This window comes from Mesocricetus auratus, unplaced genomic scaffold (assembly GCF_017639785.1).
Source record: "Mesocricetus auratus isolate SY011 unplaced genomic scaffold, BCM_Maur_2.0 Super-Scaffold_100009, whole genome shotgun sequence".
Classification (NCBI taxonomy): Eukaryota; Metazoa; Chordata; class Mammalia; order Rodentia; family Cricetidae; genus Mesocricetus; species Mesocricetus auratus.
Window position 1 is genome coordinate 68,748,263 of NW_024429193.1, and position 26,321 is coordinate 68,774,583.

At 35.4% G+C, this 26,321-nt stretch overlaps 1 protein-coding gene and 1 pseudogene across 4 annotated transcripts in view; both read right to left on the reverse strand.

The window, feature by feature from the left end:
* Positions 1 to 26,321, reverse strand: part of Lrba (LPS responsive beige-like anchor protein) — a 539,975-nt gene that overhangs the window by 160,815 nt on the left and 352,839 nt on the right. For all 4 annotated transcript variants that reach the window (XM_040752567.1, XM_040752566.1, XM_040752565.1 and 1 more), the window contains exons 41-44: positions 23,878 to 23,995; positions 21,539 to 21,641; positions 12,522 to 12,637; positions 7,644 to 7,756 (exon numbers count right to left, since the gene is read on the reverse strand). In XM_040752567.1, the coding sequence (XP_040608501.1) occupies positions 7,644 to 7,756; positions 12,522 to 12,637; positions 21,539 to 21,641; positions 23,878 to 23,995 (450 nt within the window). The remainder of the gene's footprint in view (positions 1 to 7,643; positions 7,757 to 12,521; positions 12,638 to 21,538; positions 21,642 to 23,877; positions 23,996 to 26,321) is intronic.
* On the reverse strand, positions 18,431 to 19,662 carry LOC106021939 (annotated as a pseudogene).

The following is a 26,321-nucleotide window of genomic DNA, read 5'->3' on the forward strand; positions in this document are numbered from 1 at the left end:
GTGAGTTTGAGGCCGGGCTGTACCGACAGCCTCCAAAACAATACAGAGAAACCCTGTCTCGTAAAAACAAAAACAAAAAAAAATGTTATTCAAATGATTGGATTTTAACAATAAAAAAATTAAAAAATTAGACATAAGAGTAACAGACAATTTATTACATTTTCACTATAAAAATACTGCATATCATTCACATTAAAAAATTATAGAATACAGCCAGGTGTGGTGGCACATGCCTTTAATCCCAGCACTTGGGAGGCAGAAGCAGATGAATCTTGGAGTTTGAGGACAGCCTGGTTTACATATTGAGTTCCAGGACAGAGCTACATAGTGAGACCCTGTCTCAAAACAAACAAACAAAAATAATAAATACAAGGATGAGATGGTGATAGAAGCACATTTTAAAAACTACAAATGTATGCCAATTAAAAAGTTCCCACTATTTAATATTTATAATACTATAAAACAATCCAGCCTGAAATCAGAAGGATAGTACATCATTAAAAACAAACAAATATTTTCCAGGTGTTTGGAAAACAACTTTTACATAAATTATTCTGAATCTACCAGAGTTTGTAACTAAAAACTAAACTAGGAAAGTAGTCAACACTGTGGGATAAAGCCAAATAAAACAATTCATGTATAAATGATCATAAATTGTTACTCCATTCAGAACAGTGTAGAATGATCAGGAAGGAATACCTAACCCTGAGAAGGATTACTGACTGGCAGTGTGCTCCTGGTGTACGTCAGGGTTGCCCTCACCCTGACAGTAATATTAACCAAAATCCATTTCAGCTACTTCAGTTTATCATTTTCTGACAAATGTTAAGAGACAATGTCATCGGAAGCTGCTTAAATTAAGTGCTAGGTTAACCTCTGCTAGAGTCATTTAAAAATTTACCAGAAAGAAACTTCTAGTATTAAAGCGAGTTTGTTTAATACATACATAACCGTATTTGTATTTTGATGAACTTGGCAATAAGTTCTGAGAAGTCCTGTAAACATAGTATAAAGTAATGTATAACACTGAACAAGTAATAATTCATGTAGTTAATAATATTTCTCATAATTAATAATTCAATATTTATTACATTATTAGTTTTATGTTATTGATAATAATTTAAATGTTATTGATTATTGAGGCTCTTCTGCTTCCTAATGCCTCTACTTCTGGCTATTTCTTTACATCTTTCTGGTTGTTTTATTCTCTGTCTCCCTTTAGCACTGGAGGCTGTGTTTAAATGTTTACATCTCTGGCTGCACCCCACTTTTTAAAATGAGTGCTAGAACAGCAGACCTATGTGGAACACAAGCTGCGTGCCCAGTGGGTTTCCAGGAAGGTAAACCAGGTAGGTCCTGAGTGAAAACCCAAAATGTTAGGATTTTAAAAGTCCTGTCTCTTGATCCACCAGTATGTCTAAAGAGTAATAAAACCTTGTCTCACTGTGTGGGACTTGCCACAGACTGCTGAAGAAATCTGACAATAGGACAGTACCAGGGCCCTGGCACCTTCACTGTTCAGCACCCAAGCCTTTCTTTATTAGAAACCTCTGGTACTTTTTCAGAAACTAGATTGGTTGCCTTTTCCAATACAAAAAAAAAAAAAAAGGCAATTGGACTTGGGAAAGAAAAGGATATAATGTAACTATTCAATCTAAACTATGGTTTCTGATTGTACCGGAGTTCTACAGTACACTTACAGGGACAGACCTGAAATTGTTACATGAAGAAAACATGTCATCCTGGGAACTCTTTCACCTCATTCAATCTTAGACTCCTAATTTGTGAATACCAGTAATTACATGCTTCTTACAGGGTTGCTGAGGGGAGTAGAGGACAGAACGTTCACGTTACCGTGGAAAGCCACTCCTAGAGATTCCCTTAGGCTCCTAAAAATACGTTCTGAACTGTTTTGACACCATTTTATGCTGGCCAGACCACAACTCCCAAACATCATGGGAAACAATGTATGCTATAATCTTTAAGATCAAAATGACACCAGCACCCATGTTGGATGAGAGGAGTAAAACGTCTTGATGTATTTCATCAGCCATTTATTTTTCTACATTATACTTTTAAAACAATTTAAGATCAATTATCTGTTATTCTTCCACTATAATCCTTCTGTTCTATAGCTTGAATTCCTTCAGTTTCTTTAAATCCTAATAAATAGAAGACAAAGTAAATGTTGTTGTACCCATAATGTTTAAGCACTATTCCCTACCACCAGAAAGCATTCTTTCCCCTCTGTGACATCTAGATGGTATATTGATTCCTGGTGTATCTGTTACAGAGCAGACTGAAAGCACTGGCATTCGTCAGAAACAGCACTTAAAACTTAAAGAGATAAAGAAGTGCTGTCTGATCAACAACAGTTAAATGTCGGTAGTCAATTCCAGGTCAAGATGTTCACTGTACAGTAAATGTGCGTGTTAGAGAGACGTATCTCATACATAAAAATATACACACCGATCTACCATGGCAGAGGGGGATGAGAATCCACCAAAAACAATCAGCAGCTACTCAGGAGCGAGTAAACAAATTTAGTGTCATCCAGTCTTCTTTGGGATCTCAGAATTCCCTTGTCAGAAACATTAATGGAACAAGAGCAATGGAAGCTGTAGATTACAGAGGGCTAGTACAGCATTGTAACATGTTATAAAAGCAGTGAAGCTAAAGTGATTTCATAGAGCTGAGGCCAAACTTTAGGACTGAGTTTACTTCCCCTGCTGTGTGTACTGAAAGGCAAATGCACAAGAGCACATGTTGTAGACTGTGGCCCTCTATCTAGCACACAGCTCCTCTGCATGTTCTGAGTGGGCATAACAACATGCTATGTGTTTGCACTCTAAGGATAAAAAGGGTGTTTAATTTGTTCTTTATTTCAAACTCTTAGTATTTCTTTCAGTTTAAATCTCGTATTAAAATTAATAAAAATATTTTCTTGCTTCTTGATAATTCTTGTTTTTTCTCCCAATCTTCATTTTTTTTTTTTGGTAAAGTGGTTTGCTTTTATTCCTTCATGTTTTCATAAACTTTACAGTTCTGGGTGCAAAATGACACTTAACAAAGAGTCAATAATAATAAAAAATTAAATAAGTGTTATTATTAGGGATTCTCTAGTTTTAATCAAGCACACAGGAGTTTTGTTTTGTAAAAGTGTTTCACTAGGACAAAGACAAGAGAAGGTTATTTAGAAAAAGCTTTCCATTTCAAGCATTACCATGCTAAGGTTCTATTAGCTATCAGTTTCAGTATGGGATAAGAATGAAAGTGGCTGCATAGCACCAAGGTCTTATGCTGTGCCCCAAATGAAAAATCAAACATAAACATACCTTAGCACATACATGCACACACCTCAATACAACTAGAGAATCGTACATGACATACACGATTTTCTTTTTATATTATTGTTGTGCTAGTCTCTTCATTAACATATAGTCAGTTATGAACACACAATTCCAGCTATAAATATATTTACATAGTTTTCAAACTTGAGCTCTATGTAATGGCCATGGAAGCTATGAATGGCACTTTCTTATCCTCACAGAGCACCATTTTCTTCTTTGTAAGACAGCAATTGGATTTGGATGAGGGTTAAAGTAGTTAATAAATGTGAAATACTTAAACCAATGGCTGGCATATCACGAACACCCAAGAAATACAAGTTAACAGTAGAACAATGGGTTGCTTTTTTGCCTTTTGAACCACATAGCTAATATAGCTGAGTTTTCATTACTACTTTTCTTACTTCCAGTAAATGTGATCTAAAAACAGTGTTTTGGAACAGATATACAGATTATAGGACAAACACTTATTAGATATCCCAATATTATACCAATCAATTAGAAGAGAAATATTTGACTCAAAGAGTGATAATTTTCATTTCTAAGGAAACTGCTTTATAGTCTCCAAAGTGTAACAGAAAAACAGAAATCACAAGTAAAATCCACAAAGAAAAGCCCATTGCTGAAACTCCTAGCCATTGTTTATCTTTATGTCAGGACATTTGTAAGTGGAAGCCTGCCTTACTTGTAGCATCTTGCAGAGAGAAGACAAAAAGAAAACAGTAATTCTTAACTGTACCAAAGAGGTAGTTAGAATATAAAATCAATGCATATTTATAAAATAGAGATTAAAATAATTCCACATTCTATTCATGGTTAGATCTGTCACAGTTGCAGACCAGCGATGATGATGCAGTAAAGAATATAAAGAAGGGGAATTAGTCCCATCAATGATTCCTGCTTTTTTGGCTTTCAAAAAATAAATTAAACCAATATGACTCTTACAATATAAAAACATGTAATTTTCAACCTTTTCAAACTGAAGTTGGTTTGACCTCTTCAACACATTGGCAATATCAATCTAAAATCACTGTAAAGAGAGAATGGAAATATTTACACCGTTCCATTCATACTTTTTCTATGCTAAAAGATTGATCACAAAAAGAATTCAGAAGAAAGGGTGTTGATTATATTAATTCAGCATCAGAAAGAAAATTCCCTGTGCAACATGGGAAAGATTATAAAATAAAACTGTAGCTCTCTGCCAAAGCACTAAAACTCCTTTGAAAACCAGCTTTGGGGAAATTAAACGGACATAAATAATTTGATACATTTTAAAGCCAGTCAGGCTGCATTATCTACTTAGAAATAGGATAACATCTGTTTATGCTCTAAATTACACTTTGCACACTATGTTTTCTCAGATTTCAGAAGCTTATTTAAACAAATAGTAATGTCTGCTTTGGGACAAATTTTAATATAATTCTAACATAATCATCATTTGTATACATAGAATTCACTTATATACAAGATTTGTTCCTATAAATGTATGTATAAGCAAAATTTTAGACATGTATTACATAGATTTTTAGATCTTTCTCCAAGGAAAGAGGCAATTTTATTAAGTAAATGAGCACTATTTACAGATATAAAGTATAATTTCTAAATTTGTAATGCACTTGATTATTTCATTTAAAATAATGTAGTTAGGTCCAAACTCACTAATTTTATTAATATTTAATGAAAAGAGTTAGCACTGGTAGAATTCCATTCCCATGAACCTGAATGACATTTGAAGTGTCTGAACAAATGCTGCTTTATAGGAGAGGGGATAGTTTTATGATATGTAGTTGGGTCTTAAAATTCCCCACTTCTTCCAAATAACAATATATTTCAGTACTGATCTTGGTGCACTTGAAGTTCTTTCTGAAAGCACTTTTAAACAGGTATTCCTTTCTTGACCAAGAGTAAAATCTTCCCATAAATATCTCAAGATATAGAAATGGATACCATTACAATGAGTTAAAAACAAAGACACTAAATCACACACAAAATACTTTTGTTTGGTTTGCTCTCTAGAGCATGTATATGTATGTGTTTGCATGTGTGTGTGCACATGCACACACATAAATATGCAAACATACTTGATTTTTAGGGACCAGAGTTTGATATCAAAATGGCTTTCTCAATTGATTTTCTACCTCATTTTTTTTATTAGGTCTCTCACTGAGCTTTGGTTAGAGTAGTTGACCAGCAAGCCTCGAGCATCTGCCTGTCTCTATATGCCAGCACTGAGGTTACAGATGCATACTACCATATCTAGCATTTTACCTGTTTAAGACCCAGACTCAGGTCCTCATGCTTGCACAGCAAGCATTTTACTTACAGGACCATTTCCTTACCACCCAAGGTATTTCTTATGTCTTTGCTTATGTTATGTATATGTTCATATTTTTGTGTCTATGATCATGTATGATTGGAGACAAATGAAAGTAATTTCTGGTTTGGTTTGGCTGTCCTCATTTGTACCTCAATGTAACAAAAATTTAAAAATCGGAATTGTTGATCATCCCATGGGGCATAGAAACAACCTTATTTATATAAAGAATTCTGCTAGAAAAGAATTCTAGAAGCATTTCTCTGATCCTATTTCAGTGAATATTCAAAAGAAAAGCAGGCAGCCTATATAATACAGAGAAAAGGAAGCAAAAGCTAGAGGATTATGGAGTGATTCTGTTGTACTGGCCTGCCATATAGTTCATCACACAGATCAAACTAATACAGTCTTCATTTACACAGCTCTACATATACAATGGTAATAAGCATGGCATCTGTAAGTAGGTCTTCCTATCTTATTAGATTTTGTAATAATTTTCATAATAGAGAAGACAAAAAAGAAAAATTTCACTGTTTTTGTGCTATTGGGTTCAAACATTTATGGCAAGCACTCTACCCCTGGGCTATATTTTGAAGCCAAGAAAAATGCTTAGATTATAAGAAATTAGAAAATGCAGGGAGTCCACAGGAATTTATATTTCTAGAAAAAGGGAAAAAGAAGAGCAGAGATACAAGAAGCAAATATGCGGTATTTGAAAACTAGATTTGTACAAAGATAGGCACAAAAGCAGAGAAAAATTGCTACATAGAACAAAGGCCATTGGCCAAATGCTATTGTTTACCAGGAGGAAATGTCAACTGTTGCACTGCTGTCACTACATTTGGATACACTAGGAATGACTCTCCAATACCCCCAATAGTCACCATGCCTAGGATGATAAATACTGAACATCTTGTTAGGACTGTGAAGGAAACTGGATGGACAAGTGAACTTTCTCCATGGAACCATTTCTGCAGAAACCAGATGGTGATTTCCAACCTGAGTGTGGAAATCAAGATGATCTAACTTTTCTGCTGTGAAGAAAGGTAGTGCTAAGCAAGAAATCTGACACGCTGAAAAGTTAACACACAATTATTGAGTGCACTGCACTCAATTATTGCATACACTGGGGAGGAAGACAGTGATGAACAAGAATTCCACATCAAGGAGCACAGTGAAAACAAGAAAATGCACAATGGGAGATATGGAAGTACCGTGAAAGAATGGAGGAAATCCTCAGGGAAGGGACTGAGAAAGGGATTTCAAGATGAGAGCCAAAAACAAGAAAATAAAGAGGTGAAATATGGCTGAGAAGCTAAGTTCTGATTTCTGGAAGACTTCTTGCATTCAGGGATAAACTAAGAAGGGTTCAGGATCAGAACTGTGTAAGTTAAAATCAGATTTAAAGAAGAACCACCCAGATTTGGTTATGATCCCAGCATTCTAGAGAGTGGGGGCATAACTTGAATGTGATATCTGTCTGATTTACATAGTGAGTTCCAGGCCAGCCTGAAAAAATTAAAATATAAAAAGAGGATCCACATGCTTGTGGTTGAGGAATTAACACAGGACAAGGGGAAACAGACAAGCTTGGCAACCTTAAGCAGGAAGTCTCTTGTTTTGGTAGAGTTCTGTTCATGACTCCTTATTTGCTTCATTAAATACAGAGAAATCCTGTCTTGAAGAACCAAAAACCAAAAACCAAACCAAATCAAAAAAAAAAAAAAAACACCAAACAAACAAAAAACCAAATGCCCTTGAATGCTTATGGAAAAGTGAGTAGTACAATAATTTGTTAACTTGTCATCTAGCTTATTATATATACTATTTTAAAATTTTAGGTTAAATTATAAAATTTAAAAGGTAAAAAATATTAAAGGTAAAATAATACTTTAAGATTTTTTAAAAATACGAAAATGAATCTAACTTATTTTTATATATAAGACAAATATATTTCAGATAATTACTAAATGTATTACCTTGGATAAATCTCTGAAGTTGCTTGGCAAGGTAAGATCTAATTCTTCTGATTCATAATTAGTGATGACCCAGGGAAACACAGGATATTGATTTAAGTCATTATAACTCCGTCCTGGTAAGGAAGAAAATATCACTTTTAATTTAGTGTTAAACATGACAGATTATCAAAATAACATGAAAAACTAATAATTTGGGTACAAGGCATTGTTTTTATTGCTATTTTGTATTATCTCATTTGGCCTTTGCATTCACACTGTGAAACTGGTATCATTAGTACCACATACATTTTTTAATGAAACACTGAGGCTCAAAGGTTAAGAGCTTCTCCCAAATCGTATGACCAGTAACAATGAAAACATTCAAATTTAGGTATGTGGTCCTAGAGTTTACATTCTGTCAAACAAACTACTCTTGACTTTGTTATTGGAAAGCCAATTCCAAATAAGATGGCCTTTCTGGGGTGTGAGGAAAGTTGGCAAATTAAGGCACCGAACAATCTAAGTACGTGCTCTACCACTGGGATATACTCTCAGTCACAAAATATTCTGTATTAAAACTAAAAAATAACTTATTCTGGTATAAAAGTCCAAACCACAATCATTTTCTCTGCTACCAGTCAATCAACCAACTAAGCAAATAATCACCAATTTCAACTAAACCAATCAAGCAATATGAGTGACAGCTCATTTGGATGCTCACATGAAAGTGTCTGTAGTAAGCAACCCTGAGATCCTGTAGTACCTTCCCAACTGATGCTCTGAAAATAATATACAGCATTAATAGCCTTGTGCTATCCCAACCCCAAATGGCCTTCCACACCTCCTTCTAAACTAATGACACAATTACTAGCAACATAGTGAGAATTATTAAAAATGTGTTCCAAAGATAAGGTAGGTAGCCTTTGTACATTACATGGCAGTTTTCTTGGTGTCGCCATCTTAGTGAAATAGCAGAGAGCATTAGGTAATTGCTTCTGCTGTCAAGAGGCAGGCATGTAAATCCCAGATTTCCCATTTATCAAGCTATAGCCTATTTATGATGAAACTTATTGTGAAAAGATTTTATAGCTAAAATACAAGGGAGAAGAGGCTATTAATATTCCTTGAATTACTTTCATACTTTTATTTGTTTCTTTTTCAAGCATATGCTGATCTCAGTCACACACAGCTGAATATTAAAGTACTCTATATAAACTATTGGTATATAAGCCTTATTAAATGACCTGATGTAGTTAACTGGGTTTTTCCTCACTCTTCTTGGACTTGAGGCTTATTAGGACAACCTAGTGACCTAAAAAGTTTACAAAAACTTTTAACTGCACTATGTGCAAGGTGTACTTGGAAGCCAGAAGAAGGCATCACATCACCTGGAATTGGAGTTATAGGTAGTTCTGAGACATCTGACATGGGTGATGCAAACACAGTACAGTTTCTTTTTTATCCCAACATAATATTTTTATTGATTATTGGGAATTTCATGCAATGCACCCTGATCACACTCACTTTCATTTCTTCCCAGCTCAACCCTCTCACCCTTGTGACTTCCCCCCAAATAAACCAGGTAAAATTTTTGTTGTCCATACACTTATTGGAGTACTGTCAAACTCCCAGTGGCCTGCCTCTTAAAGACAAGTGAGTCCTTTCCCATCCCACTGCTAGAAGCCATCACTGTGAAGAGATACATTTTAACATCTTTAACCCAATTTTAAGGACTCTCTTCAATAGTTTCCTGTTTAGACTGTTTTTTTGGGGGGAGGTTGAAGGATGTTGCTGCAGAAATCTCCAGTGTCTCTCCTTTTCAATTATGAGTCTGGGTTCATCAATATCACTACAACTGAAGCTTCCTTGCCCTTTACAGGCAGCATGAATCATGGACTTCTCCAAAGTGTCCCAGGGTTGCTCAGACAGTGGACATTCACACAGTTTGCAGCAGCATCATGCACCTCATCATAGCCTACAGCCACAGCTTGGACCACGAACATCAACATGGACCCAGAATGGATCATGGATGTCAATATGATCTCTGGTGGCAGCATGGACCACTGATACCCACATGACCTCTGGCTGCAACATGGAAGATGGACCTCATCATGTTGCCCAGTGGCAGCAAGGAATTTGAACACTAACACAGCCCTGGCCACAGCATGTATCACAGACATCAACATGGTCTCAGGCTGCAGCACAGTACCTGTCCTTAACTGCTGAACCTTGTCCAACCTCATCTTATAACAGTTTAACAGTAGGAACAATTTTTAACAGAAAAATGATCTACCATATTAGAACTCATTTTATCACTCTCTCAACTCCCATTTCTTTCTCGATATAATTTAGATATTAGTAGGTAGTAAATCCTTCAAATTGCCCTATCTGCTTTATAATCCCAAATAATTAAAAGCTTACTGTATACAAAGACAAGAGCATGTATGCTAAGAGATTAGATTTTTAATTACATTAAACTGAATATATAGTTACTAAATACTCACTGATTGTGAAATGTATCATGATAGCATATGAATCTACATGTAGCACATGTAACTACAAAAGAAATATTAATATGATACCTAATCTACATGGTAGTGTACATTTGAAATAAATTAATCCTACTTTAAAGAAGACTATACAGAGGATTTATTGAAAAGACATTGGAGGAAAACAGGGGCTACATGAGAGAAGAGGCTGCATCATTAAGAGTTGCTTTATAACTGTTACTACACACAAAAATGTCCACTAAATGTGTGATATAATCTTCCTATGCCATAGTACTTAAAATTCTTTTAATTAATACTTGTATGATTACCATTGAAGTCAACATAATTCTTCACACTTTATTGAAGCCTTGCTTTTAGCTAACTACAAGATTGCTTCCCTAAAACCAGTAAAATTTTAAAAGTGAGCCCTATAACTTCTCATTTTTCATAGTACTCTGTTTACTCCACTGCTCAAGCAGGGTCTTCTCTACTGACAGTGATTCCTTCCCGAGTCCTTGAATTCCTTTCCACCATAACTTGAATGATAGTTCCTCTTTCCACTTCCCATGGTTTCTCCCTGCAACCTTAACCCATTTTCCTCTCCTATCACAGTTTAGAAAACTATTCTACATCTAAAGTTCATACCCGACTCATCAATAAATCTTTTATACTTGCTTTGAAAATGAGTCCCATCAAGTAACAAGAAGTCCCCAAGCTTCAAGGCTAAGATGGGTTCCTTATACTCATACTCATGCTTTTTTTTTTTTTTAATCCCCATGACAGGGTTCTCTGTGTCTAGCCCTGGCTGTCTTGCAACTTGCTTTACAGACCAGACTGGCCTCAAACTCAGAGATCTGCCTGCGTTTGCCCACTGAGTGCTGGGATTAAATGTGTACACCAACACTAGCCAGCTCTTACACTCATTCTTAATTCTCCCTTACTGTGCAGTAGCATTTGACACGGGTAATGAATGCTCTCCTCACTCTTCATTTGGGCTCCTAAGACATCACATTCACCTCTTTCTCATCCTCTATCTGTTAGCTCTAGGATCACTTTTTCTGTTCTCTCCTTATTTTCTTTCTTCTCACACAACTGCTCCATACCCTGACCTCACTGCTTTCTTACCACATGCCCTGTTGATTTCTCTCACTCAGCAGTTTCCTCTCTACCAACAAAAACCAAAGTCCTGTTTCCAGATTGTAAAATTCGCTGGCTTCTGTCAAATGCTTTTTCAGACATTTCACATGGATGTCTTGCCAGAACAGCAAGATCATCATCCTTCCCTACATTTCTGTTAATGGCATCAGTATCCCAACAATGAAGGTCAGAAGCCAGCAAGTTTATTCTGACCATCTCTCCTCATTTATCTACTACCTCTGGTCAACTGTATGCCAAGTAGCTGTTGCTTGTGAATTCCTATAGTAACATAGCCTCCCAAAGGCTATTGTCATCTGTCCATTGCAGGCCCTCATTACATTTACAGGTAATTGCTCCCTAATTTTGCCTTCTGTCTCTCTACCCCAGTTTACCAGCTTACCTAAAACCTCCAAGTTAATTTTTTTTACAGCTCTAATATCACATATTCTCAAAACCTTTCCAAACCTTCCTAATAAACTGCCTGCCAACTCAGACAGAAGATAATCTATCTCAATGCCTCCACACTGAAGTTCATTTTCTTGTATCTTTATGGATAATAGATATTACATATACTGTAATACATATTTGCAAACATAAATTATACCATTGACTTTTCTCCAAACACTATACTTTGTGTATACTTCAAACATAGCCTAACTTTTCACTTCCAAACCACCTCTTTTGTCAAAATAACATCTTTACACAACTGGTGAAAAGATTATTTTCTTGCTTATTCCAAACTACTGGGTAAATATAATCTCAAATCCTCTTTGTATTTTTAAATTTTCATATTATGTATTTTTGAAATCTATATTCTTTAGTTCTATAATCATAGTTTAAGCATCTCTAATCCAAAAATGAGAAACCATAAAGCATTCAGGTATCAAGTTTCAATTTTCAGAGCATTTTTGGTTTGAACACTGGAATTAAGGATATTTACCTCATAGTTCATACACACATTCCAAAATCTGAGACATTCTGGACCTGAAATCATTCCTGTTCTAAAAAGTTCAAATATGAGACACTTGACTTGTACTTTTATTGGTAAGTAAAGTAATTTTTCTGGGAGAATAAAAATACTTTTTTCTTTTTGTATATATTTTGTGTCTTAAATATACACTATGTCAGTTTATTGAAATGAAACACAAATGTCACACAAGTAGATTCCCTTTTTGCTTATTCTAGAAGCAAAGTACGGACACATTTATATTCTTCATTCTTCAAAGAAACAATTCCAATGGGTGATTTTCAATATTACACACACTTAATTTACCTGCTATTGTGTTGAGAAACATCAAGTACTCAAAGTTTGAAATCTCTCTGTGCTGCCACCGCTGAGTCATATTTGAAGCTTTAAATAGTTGACGTGGAGTGGCTAATGAAATACGCCTGCAAAGAAGAGAATTCAGATAAAAGTAACTTAATATTAACTCTAATAACACACCAAGAATTATCTGAGCTCATTCAATATTCTTAATGAAACCTATAATTCTGAAAATTAGTATCCATGTCAGACCAATGAATATTAGTAATGTTTCAATCTACAATTAATAGATACCAAATGATTCATACTAGCAAAAAGTCTATTAAATATTTTGCTTGCTCAGATAAGGTGTCATTATAATGTCATTGTAATACTCGGGTTCTACACAGATTGGTTAAAACAGTATGATCAATGAATCCACAAAATGCATAAAATTGTATTCACATGTCTGTCAATTTTAAAAGCTATCTCTTAAAGATAAAACTTGTACATTATAATTTTAAATATTATATTTTCTCAGATTCTGTAATAGGTGAAAGAAAGTCCAAGCAATTTGTAGGGAGGAATGAAAATAGAAAATGATGTGAGATAATGCTCTTGTTCACTCTAAAGACTTGTGTCACTGGTATTGGTTTAACAAAATGGTGATTGGCCAGTATCCGGGCAGGAAGTATAGATGCAGCGACCAGACTATTAGAATTCTGGGAAGAGGAAAGGACAGAGACAGAGTTGCCAGCCAGACACAGAGGAAGCAAGATGAGAATGTCTTATGAGAAAAGGTACCAAGCTACATGATTAAACATAGATAAGAATTATGGGTTAATTTAAGCTGTAAGAGCTACTTAGTGATAAGCCTAAGCAATATGCCCAACAGTGTGTTTATTTTGGGACTGAACAGCTGCAGGACAAGGTGGGACAGAAACTTCTGTCTATAAGAAGAAACTATTGAGATAACTTTTTAATGTAGTTCCTTAGAAGACCAAATTAGAGAAATGTAAATACATAGATGCAACTGGCTAACAGATAGGCAGTGGGAAATGAGGGGTAGGTAAGCAGGACTAATTATAACACCCTGACATCAAGTCTCAGAGGCCTGCTTTGTAATGGTTCTTCCCATTACCAAGAGCCAAGTAATTACTTACTGAAAAGATTTATTGAGGCATAATTCAAAATTATGAAGGTGCAAAACTCAAAGACTTTATAGGAAATTTTATAGTTCTGTGTTGTTTGCACAATCCACTACAAAACATTTTCTTTATAATAAAACTACCTTTTCTGTATTTGCAGTTAATTCCTGTTCCTAGTCCCATCTCAAAAACTACCAGTCTACTTTCTACTCCTGTAATCCTGTCTTTCTGGGTATTTCCTGTAATTACAAATTGTATTGCAGTTTTATCAGGCTTCTCACAAGAATAACTTTTTTGAGACTCAACAAAATGATAGTATGATCAGTAATCTCTTTTATTGCTTAATAGTATTCTATTGTGTGAACACAGAAAATATATTTCATATAATTAATGCACATTAAAATTGCTTCAGTATTATGCTATTGTGATTGTTACTACTGTGAGCATTCACACATATATCACTGAATGAACATATTTTTTATTTCCTTTGGAGAGATTTAGAGGTTGAATTACTCAACTGTATATTAAGTTCCTCTTAGACTTTTTAATCAAACTATAAAACTCTTTCCCAAAGTAGTGGAGTTGTTAAATATTCCAATAAGCAATACATGAATAGATTCCCATATCCCCAACACCCACTACTTTAGATACTTTTATTATAGTGGGTATGAAATGCATCTCACAGTTTCAGTGTCCACCACTGAGAACCCTTCTGTGCTGATGGCCACTCACTGCCATGTCCTGCTTTTGCTGTGGTGGTGCTGGCTTGTGTTCTTTAGAGGGGATGTTTATCAGTTTGTTGAAATATCTTTCGATTACTAATCAGTCCAGTGTTTCAGTCACAAATGTATGCCAGAATTTGCCAAATGTTTTCCGTTATGTACTAAGACAGTCAAGCAGTTTTGTCATTTTGTTTGTTAAGCAATATATATTTATTTCCAGACTTAAACCTATCTGCATTCCTAGCCATTTGATAATCATGTATCTAGATTGCTGAATTTGGTTTGGTAGATTTTGTGACTGTGTCTCATAGTTGTCTGTTTTCTGCATTGAGGTGTCATCATCTGTGTAGAGTGAGTTGGGAAGCATTTTATCATCTTCTGGGTTCTGGAATTAATGAAGGGCAACTAACATTCTAATTTGACATCTGCTAGGATTCACTACTAGAACCATAAAGGCCATGGGACTTTCGTTAATGAATGGATTTTAATTAATAATTCAATTTCTTTTTTATTATGAGCCCATTTAGATTTTTAATTTCTTATTGAGCCAGTTTTTGCAATTCCTTTTTTTCTCATAAATTTGTTAATATAAAGCTAAGCTGTCTAATTTTTAGCAGAAACTAGTTTGTGTTTCTTTCCAACATTTTCAACTGTGGTATGGCCAACAGCAACATAATGCAAGCTTTTTTCAGTTCTGTTTTTGTTATTTAAGCTGGCTGCTTTTTTCATAGGTATTAAGGTAAATCAAGTCACCTTTTCAAATATCAGTTTTCATTTCAATGGTCTGTTTTACTGTGTTTGTTCTACATAATTCTGTTATAACCGTTATTCTTCATGTTGTCCTGTTGCCTTTGAATTTAAGACCACTCTTAAGTTTTCTAAAGAAGAAAACTTAGGAGATTGAAATTAACATATCAATTCAGATAAAGATGTTAAAATTAATAAAAATTTCCTCAACTGCTTTAGCCAGATCCCATAAATTTTAGTTTGCTAGAGCTTTGTTGTAGAAGGTTCCAAATCACCATCCTTCTCAGTCCTATGAGAAGAGGAGTTTCTAGGCACAGAAGATGGCAAAAGCACCAAGAACTGATGCATGGCAGAGCATGGCTGCAAGAGAAAAAGAACAAAGCTCCAAATCTAGGTGCTCTCTGAAGGCTGGAACATAAAGCAGATAAGGAAAAATTTCTCTCTTCCCTCCATTCTCTCAATCCTCACTGTAAGGTAGTTTTTATAAGTCTTTGTGGTGGTTTGAATGAGAGCATGCGCTATAGGCTCATATATTTTTATAAGTCTTTGTGGTGGTTTGAATGAGAGCATGCGCTATAGGCTCATATATTTGAATCCTTGGTCCCCAGCTGGTGAAACTATTTGGGAAGGGTTAGGGTGTGTGGCCTTGTTGGAGGAGGTGTGTCACTGGGGGTGGGCTTTGTCAAAAGCCCATGACATTCAGGGTTAGCTCTTTCTCTGCTTCCTACTTGTGTATCAGTATGTAAGTTCTCAGCCACTGCAACAGTGCCCTGCCTCAATGTCTGATGTCATGTTCCCCACCATGAGGGTAATGCACTCTAACCATCTAGAACCATGAGCTCCACATTAAATGCCTTCTTTTATAAATTATCTAGCTCATGGTACTTTGTCATGGCAACAGAAAAGTAATTAAACCATCCCTGATATGAGGTATTTTAGTGGCTAATTTTCAAATATAGAGTAAAAGTTCAAGTGATGAGACTGAACAAAACTCCCTGTGAGTGGGAAAACTCAAATGATTCTGGAATATGTCTTTAGGTGTATGCAGTAACTTGATATTAAGTTTTAAAATTAGTATTGTGCATTATGGACCCTAATTCTGCAATCAGATCCTCCAGATCAAAGGCTACAGTAAGAAAAGTGATGATACTTGCTATGTGCCACTGGAGTGAATATGTATTTAGCACAAGTATCTCCACCATCACACATCCTACTGACTGATAAGTTACGTGTTTTGGTTTTCATGCCCCCAACTGCACTGTTTATCACATCTAAATTGAAAATCTCACAAACAACAAAATTTTGGACTCTGTTTACCAAGTACAGCCTGCTGATATTGTATGTTAACTCACATTAAACCACCAAAGCCCTAAATAACGGCTATGTAACTTAACAGGCACTGTTTGGTCTTTCTTATTGGCTTCCTGTCAGATCAACACTAGCAACCCTCGGCACCACATTCCCCAGGATCTTTGTTGAAGAAGAGGAGTTCTGTTTTCTCTTCCTTCCTTCCTCCCTTCCTTCCTTCCTTCCTTCTTCCCTCCCTCCTTCCCTTTTTTTCTTTCTAGTAAGTATTGAAGCTAATGTTGAGGTACCTTGGGATATAGTCCTAAGTATTCTTGCCATTCTAGTTCTTCCCCAGATGAACTCACTCTCTGTTATGGCTCCTAATCTCATGAACAGGACACTGGGCCCCAAATGACAGGTCTCAACTTGTTTTAGATATGCCCCAGCATTTTAATTTTCTATTCAGATTTTACAACTGAACATTTCTTCTGGGTTTCAATTTCAATATAACTAAAACCAAGCTTATTTTTCTGTTTACTTCCTCCCTAAATTCCTAATCATGAAGACTGTAGCATACAAAGCCCTCCACAATCATTGCTCTTTTAGTGCTGTTAACCTCAGTGAATGCTGTTTAGGAGCTCATGCTGGAACTTGAGAAGACATATTGAACGTCTCCTTTACCATGCCTGGAATCTAACTAGTCTCCAAATTCCATAGGTTTTACTTCCTACAACTCTCAAATCGGGATGCCTCTTGTCACTAGTATTACCATTAACTCTCTGTAAAGTAGAGTTTTACACCAGTTCTCATTTCTTATTCAACACACTCTTCCTAAGTCATCATGTCACACTGTCAGTTGCCTTTTAGTATTTTTCCAGAACAATGAAAGCTCTGCCTTGCTTCCAAGCTTCTATAAAGCTGGCCCTCCTTCAAAGTTGGACTGCTTCTATTTCTCCAAATAAAAACATGTCTCATGGTAACACATGTATCACTTTATCCAAGGAAACTCATCTCCACTGCTACTTAGTTCACACATTTGTCTGAACATCTATGGATAACATGGTGTCTAACTTGTATAATGCTGAGTGTATGACATATTTTAAGGGCTGAAAATCTATCTCAGAAACTTATAAATGAATTAAGATTTTTATCTCTCACTGTGATAAAACACAACAAAGATTGTTTATTTATCACTAATGGTGATAAATAAAACTTTATAAAATAGATGATCAACAGCCGGGCGGTGGCGGCGCACGCCTTTAATCCCAGCACTCCGGAGGCAGAGGCAGGCGGATCTCTGTGAGTTCGAGGCCAGGCTGGACCGACAACCTCCAAAACAATACAGAGAAACCCTGTCTTGTAAAAAAAAAAAAACAAAAAAAAGAGATGATCATTAAAAAGTCTTTTATCATCTAAGAAATATATATATGTGTGTGTATATATATATATATACATACACACAAACATATATAAAATTTGGTGTTGCTAAGGATTGAACCCAAAGCTATGCTGATACTGTGCAAGTACTCTACCAGTGAGCTATGTCCTAGTCTTGAAATTCGTCATGAAATGGTATTATCTAGTCAAAATTACTTTTGTTAGTATAAAACAACTATTACATCTAATCTACAAGAGCTTTGCTATTTTCATATAAAATAACATGAAGCATTTTAAAAATATGTTCACAAGAACTGGTACTTATAATTCTTTTCCTGGGAGCTGAGTGACTCACTTAAGAGGAGTGCAATGGAGTGGAGATGAGAGTGTAAATCATAGAAAGTTCTGTGTCTTCTGCCTCACTTTCTCTTGGAGTACTTGCCATGCAGAAAGCCACACTCATGTTCTGTATCTACTGATGAAACAGCAGGTGAAGAGAGAGGCTGTTTCGAAGCTGAGGCTTAATACCAAGAGACATATTGCAAAGCCCCTAGGCCTGGGGTAAGCTCTCTCTCTCTCTCTCTCTCTCTCTCTCTCTCTCTCTCTCTCTCTCTCTCTCTCTCTCTCTCTCTCTCTGTCTCTGTCTGTCTGTCTCTCTCTCTCTCTCTCCTTTTTAGAGTGATAAGCACATATTTTTATGGATGTGTTAAGATGGAAAGGTATGGGAGAAGGGAGAGCAGGCAGGTGGGTGAATGTATTATATACAAAGAGAAATGACAGAGACCACCTCCTCCTTTTAGCTCTTCATGCTTTCTTTCTCTTTGTTTTTCACATCTTCTGGATATGCATGCCACGTCAGTCTCTCTTCATAAAATGCTATCACAGTTTCTGGACATTTCACATTAGCTTCTTTTGCGAGAACCAAGTAGGCTTCATCTGTGTCTTTCCATTTCATTAAGAACATTAAGTCACCACAGGAATCTGTAGCACTAATGATCTTTTCTGGGTCCAGTCCTCTTTCGAAGCCCCGAGTGATATCATTGCTCTGCTCTCTCTCTTTTTAGATTTTATCTCATCAGTACTATTAGAGAAACAGGATTTCCTTTTGTTTCCTTCTGACTTCTCCCTGGTCTTGTTGTTTTCACCCTCCTTCATCTTCTTACACTTTTTCATAAACTCAGAAATTAGTCAGGACAATCCAGGTTCTCAGGTTCCCAAGTGCTGTGCTCCTCAGAAAAGCCTTTCCACTTCAACAGATCTTCACTTGCCCCTTAACCACTCTTCCTCATCCTCTGAAGAAGAACTGCCAGCTGTCCTCTTGGTCTTCTTTCCAATGTCACAGGCCAATCCTGTGGACTAAGGCCACCAGGTTCTGGAACGTCCCAGTTTGTTCTTTCCCTCTGAGCTAACAGGAGGGGCCTCCCCTCCCAGGTCTGGGGCTTAGCCCCAGGGTAAGCTCTTACTTACTTCCTGGCCACGGTTTGCATGTGCCATTCCAAATGCATTTGTGATAGGATACTATCATAAAATATGAAATAAACACTAATAAATACCAGCTCAGGGTACAGATATGACTCAGTGATAGACTGCTTGCTTGGAATGTTCAAGGTCCTAGGTTTGATTCCCAGCACCACAAAAACTATAAGATGAAACTGTTCAACTAAAAAATTAGGTATACTACAAGTAAACTGTTAATTTCTACTCATAAACACTTTTCAGCTCATAGAAAAACTCCTGTGTTTGCCCTTCTACCAGCTTTTAAATAAGTTAACTCAGTTGTATTGACAGTGAAACAATTATGGAGAGAAATAATCAGGTTCAACATAGTTAGTTTACCAGTCCGCCATAAAAAAACTCCTCCACTCTTCCAAATCCTATACCATAAAACATGCTGTGTACTAAAAACTAGAAAACGCTGAGGGGAGAAACTGGTAAGATATAAGTGGAAAGTTAGTCTATGCTCATGAACTGTTTAAATGTTCTTTGTCTAGCTAAAGTATTTTGTTTGTTTAATTATTTTTAAAGAATCAAGTCTTAACTTTTATTGATAATTTCTAACAGTTTTGAAGTCTCTGTATCATTAATTTCTGCTTTGGTTCTTAATTATTTTCTTCATTCTAATTTTGGACTTTGTTTTAAAAACAAAAATCAGTGGCCTAATAAAAACACTGAATGACTACTTAATTAAAAAAATATTCAACCCAAACTATGGTTCTAAGTTATCCCAAGTATGTGAACAAAAAGTTTTTAAAAAATTCCAATGGTAGCCGGGCGGTGGTGGCGCATGCCTTTAATCCCAGCACTCGGGAGGCAGAGGCAGGCGGATCTCTGTGACTTCAAGGCTGGGCTGGACTGACAGCCTCCAAAACAATACAGAGAAACCCTATCTCGTAAAAACCAAAAAAAAAAAAAAATTCCAATGTGATAAAATAGCTATTTCTATGTCATAGATTTAAGGATAATCCTTGAAGCATTTATTATACTATAACACAAAAGTATGTTCTTAATGAAAATTTACAAAATACACATACTGGACAGCCATCATCTCAGGTAAGAAATAATAAGCATGCCAGAAGCCTTCCTTTCCCCTCCTCCTCTTTTTCCACAAGACAAGGGTTCTCTGCGTAGACCAGGCTACCCTGAAACTCAGAGATCACCTGCGTCTTCCTCCCAAGTGCCAGTTTTAAGGGTTTATATTACCTCTGGCAAGCATCATGAGCCTTCTTAATGCATACTCATGAACTACCACTCTCTAAAAATGAGTTAGTGTCCTGAAAATAACCTTTGCCATTAGAAACAAGTTTACTGGTTCAGAATATTATATAATCAGAGGTGATTGTTCTTGCTTCCATTACTAAATTAATCATTGTTACTACATGTGACAATACTTTGTTCATTTTCACTGTTAGATATCCTACTGTATGAACACAGCACAGTTTATTTTCCTGATGCTGATGAACTTGTTTTCAGTTTTAGTCTATCATAAATAGTGCTCCTCTGAACACTGCTGTATATCTTATACAGTAAACGTTAAGCAGGGGTTTCTATTGGACCTCTTTCCAGTTAGGTTATAGGGCACTTCGGATGTGCTGATTTAAAGTTTTCAAAGAGTCTGCAAAGTGCCAGTACCCATTTGCATCCAACATTCCAATCATTTTACATGTGACTTAATGTTTGGATTATTATCTTTCTGGTTTTTGCCATTTTAATTAGAATCTAGTGTTATCACATGGAAATACATTGCTTTTACCCATAGGTCAAAGTAAGAAGCATAAATAAAAGTTTCTGACATGAGTGCATATGCACATACAAACACTCCTGGGAAGGGCTAGAGAACCTTTTTCTTGTAGTATTTTCTTTTTTAAAAATAATTTATTTATTTTTATCATTTTATATGCATCAATGTTTTGCCTGCATGTATGTCTGTATGAGGGTGTCAGACCTTGAAGTTATAGACAGCTGTGAGCTGCCATGTGGGTGCTGGGATTTGAACCAGGGTTCTCTGCATGAGCAGTCACTGCTTTTAAGCCACTGAGACATTTCTTCAGCCCCTTCTTGTAGTATTTTCAAATGTGTTCAATGAGATATACTACGTTTTTTGTATTATGATTCATTGACTAACAAGAAAACACAACTCTAATAATCATCAGTTACTAAGAAACAAAGATCAAAGGTGATATTTCAGAACAAATATAAACACTATATATGTTCATTAACAAGATTTTAATCAGAATATTTCCTTTTTTGTTTACAAATAAAACAGTACCTGGTCTGAGGTAATCCAAAACTGGTTCCTACACCAACACGAGGTAGATAGTTCACCACTTTCTTTACTGTGGCAGTGTCCGGGAAGTTGAACATTACAGCAACTACGAGTGATTTTTAAAAATTAGAAAACAGCGATAAACTTTTTAGAAAACTGACTTCTTGATCCAATAGAATATTTACTCTCAGTTCAGTATCTGTTAAATACAGTTAGTATCACACCCTAATATTGTTGTAGTAATTTTCTACAGGTCATATTTGCTTCATTCAAAGATCCCATTGCCATACACAGGAGTCTCAACAGCATTTACAGAAAAATTAAAATTGTCTCTGTTAGTATTCAGCATCTGTACTGGCCTGTCCTTGGGGTTCAGACAGGATACACCCCCAGCTGCAGCCACTAAGAGCACCACCTGTGCTCCTCCTTTTCTTTCTTCCTTCCTTTCTTTCTCTCTGTCTGTCTGTTCCTCTCTCTCCCCCCTCTCCTCTCTCCTCTGCTCCTGTCTCTGGAGACCCTTCTCTCCCCTTCCCTTTCCCCTTTTATGATCCCTTCCCTAATAAAAAACACTTCTGCTTGAACCTTGTCACATGGCGTCTTTCTCTTGCACGCCACTTTTCTTAAATTGCAACAGTCTCAATGTATAACATGAAGCTGAGATTATACAGTGACAACTCCAACACTTCTGTATGAATTTTTAGAACTATTTAAATTTCACATAGTTACCAACCCACCATTAAAAGCTACAAATATAGCTAAGAAACCATTCATTGTATATCAAGAAATGACCCATTTGAAAGCAATTTTCTTTATAATATTTTGATGTTTCTATTTCACACATTAATGTCAACCAGAAATATTTTGTCTTGAAACAAAAGTTATTCTCTGTGGTTCTTAAGCGAACTAAAACTGTTTTCTGATCATTTATTTTAAGGTAATTGTCCATGTACAAGTGTATCAAGAAGCATCGAGTAATAAAATACATTTGATATGTTAATTTCACAAGTCAAAAATACCTACCTTTAAAAAGATGATAGTCATAAAATAATGACAAACTTTAAAAGATATTAATTTCTTTACTCTCCTAATCTTAATCATATATTAACAGTATCAGAATCAATGTATGCTACAAACATCTAGAAGTAGTCTTTGCTTGGTCAGAAAAAAATACTTAAGTTGTAAAAGATTTATTATATTGCTGTAGCTTTTAAACAATGGATTTACTAATAAGTCTTAAGAAAATAAGTAACAGATCACTCACTAAGCACACACAAAATATGTTGCAATGTTGTGTTCATGTAGTGATGAAATAACACTTCCTTATATACCCACCATTATATTAAATATGAGGGAGGGATGAAAGAATAAGCCAGTGTAGGTTATGTCAGAATACATAGGCTGAGATGAGAAATGTCACAAAACACACAAATACAAAGATGTCTACAGAACTCCACAGAAGGAAAGTGAATGAGGATGAGCAAGTGATAAATGCTGGAAAAATTGATACTGCTTCTACACAAGAAAGAGACTCAAATAAAGTGTAAAGTAAGATCTCAATTACTCATCTACAAGAATAAAGCTTACATTAGTAAAAAATCATTGAGGATTGTGGAGAAGCACATAGAAAGTAAAAAGCTTGTTCCTTAAAAGTGTTAGGCACATGCCACTATATGGGAGAAAATGTATGCATATAATATATGTTCTTATGTATAGATTTAAATCATGTATATTACAGAACAATTAAGAAACCATAAAGCTAAATATGTAAAAGTTAGAAGTGTAACAAAGAAATCAAGTTTTACATATATTCCCTTATGTACCTCAACTAATACACAATAATTTTTCCTTCAAGTTCAACTTGCCTACCCTTCTTTTCTTGATGTATCTCATGAAGTTGCATTTTTAATCCACAAGCAAAAATTTAGTTCAACTACTAAGAATGGACAATGTATTACTATTTTCTGACTCTTTAAATAAATACAATAGGTTAGATAAAATACAAAATAAATATATGACTCATTTCATTATATTTTTCTCTTCCAAAATGTAGTCACTTATCAGAAGTTATCAAGGCAGTGCTGAGGATATGGAAACTCCATAAATCATCATTTATTCACACTTATAGAGCATTGCACCAATTTGTGAAATAGTTAGGAAAACAAAAGAGCTACAAATTATTCTAAAAATGATGGGGGGGATAAAAATCACATGATGATGGCTGAGAATGTAAGAGATGAGGTCAACAGGGCAGTGGGTAAACTAAAGATCCAATCTAAACAGAAACAACATGGTGTGTTCAAAAGTGACAGCCCTTTAAACAATGTACTTCTGTAACATATTACCTCTGTTTGCCATAAAGATCTCCAGGGCTGTATTTTGCAAAAGATAACGACGAGAAAAGATTGATCTTATCTCTGTGAACAGCCATTTTCCATGCAGACCTTCTGTATATGCCAAGATCTAGCAAGAAAAAAAGATAACCACAATTAAGTCATCATATTACATTCTATGAGTTTTATTTCATTCCAATTAAAACAGAAAAGGCTCTGCTAAGAAAAACAATTTCTAAGAAAAATAATTTAATATACAATGAAACAGTTTGGAATGAAATGAAGAAAATGCACTGTAATTTGTGAAAAGCATACACGAAAAAGTAAAGTGAAAAGATTAAATCTCTTTTTACAACAACATATTTGGGCTTTACAAAGCAAAGTAATCTATTCTGAGGAAACATATGTAGCCCTATTTATTGGTAAATTTTAAAATCTTATTAGAGAAACTAAGTTTCAGATAAAATTTATCTTCAAAAGTAAGAATTCATTAGAATGACATGTGATTTCAGCTCTTTTACACAAACGAATTTTACATGATGTGATTATTATTTGTCCAGTGCTGCCTTTTACGTGCTTTAAAAATATGTGTTAGTTTACCATTCTCAAAAATTTTAAGGTCACTGGTAAATAAAAAAAAATCAGAAAACACAAAGATTAACTGTATAAGAGGTTAAGAATCATTTTGTCAGTCAAAGCTAAACATAACCCTGCAAATAAGCTCAGCGTAATCTCTCCATGGAGTGGGTGGCTGTCAGAATAACTTGTTACAATTCTTGTCATCCCATGTGACAGACACAGTTGCTTAAAATGCTTTGCCATCCAAGGTAATCCTGCCTTTAGTTCTAAGCCACTTTGTTGCCTTGCTATTCAACATTTGTTTTCAAAAAGATCATTTCGAAAGCTTAATTATGAGAAACTGAAAAGAATTCAGACTCAGCATTTCTCCAAGAAAATCAAATGCCATTCCTATCAAGAGCTGATAAAAATCTATGAGATCAACTAAATTAAAAATTAATATATATAGCTGTAACCCAATTCCACCTACAAATCACAAACAAAGAAAGCCTGTGACTGCGATACTGCATGACAGGAACAAAGTTGAAATAACCATAGAAGAAAAAATGACTTATCCTACACTCCTATCCTTTCTTAGTTCACTTCCATATCCCAGAACTGAACTACAAATAAATCTATATTCCTCAACACAAAATGAAGTTTTCTTTGAAATTAAAAAAAAACTTATTTCAGTTATTTTTTTTCAAGTTGGTACATGAGAAATTAGAAAACAGATATAACTTTGAAAAGTACTATAAAAACTTCAAGAACCAGACCAATAATCACCTCTCAATTTTGAAACTGGCAACAAATGTTCTACTTCTCCGTTCTGTAACAAATACCAGCCCAAATAAAACCAAGAGACAGGAATAGGCAGAAAGAGGACAGATTATGGTTTTGTTTGTTTTTTAACTCCTTGCATTCTTCTATGTCTGGGATGTTCTTCCAAACCTGAAGGCAGGCATTCACTCAAATTTAAAATTCTTTTCCTGTCATCTTTCCGTACAATCCTAAACTCCTCACATTCTGCTAGCAAAAACCAAAACCCCAAAACGTACAAAAGATTCATTATAATACCTTGTACTAGCTGACATTATAATAGGTACTTGCTTGATTATCACCTCTCCTGCTTTAAAGGGCAGAATCTACATTTTGGTTCAGGCAAACCTCCAAATATACTCTACAGCCTTAAAAATGGTACAGAGTCCTATATTTGAGATGACTGGGTGAAGCCTAGAAGCCTAAGCTCCAATCTTTTCCTTCCTTCCTTCCTTCCTTCCTTCCTTCCTTCCTTCCTTCCTTCCTTCCTTCCTTCCTTCTCTCCCTCCCTCCCTTTTAAAGTCAGGAAAGCACAAAGGATATCTTTTTTTTTAACATGAAGGTATACTTTAATTTTTTTTTTTTTGGTTCTCAGTTCCGAAAACTGAAGCATTCCAAATACATATTTATTAAAATTGTTACTAGGGATATAAATAAATAAATAGTCACTGCCTATAATAAAACATTCATCATAATGCTTAATTATGAAGCCATATGTGACTAATAATACAACTCTCAAACATATACATTTTTCCATTATAAAGAAAAACTACCTCATCCATAATAGGAGCAAAATGTTTTTTTTTAACATGCATTCAAATAACTTTCTTTTTTTTTTCCAGTTTAAATTTAGATAAGAAACGAGGTTGCTTCACAAGTCAGTTCCAGGTCCCGCTCCCATTCCCTCCCCTCCTCCCGTGCCCTCCCCCCAACCCCCCCCCCGTTATCCCCTCATTCCCCCAGGGAGGGTGAGGCCCTCCATGGGGGTGTCCATAGTCTGTCATTTCATTCAGGGCAGGGCCTAGACCCTTCGAGAATTTTGAGTAGTGTAAAATAATGAGAAAATAGCTCTTTAAATA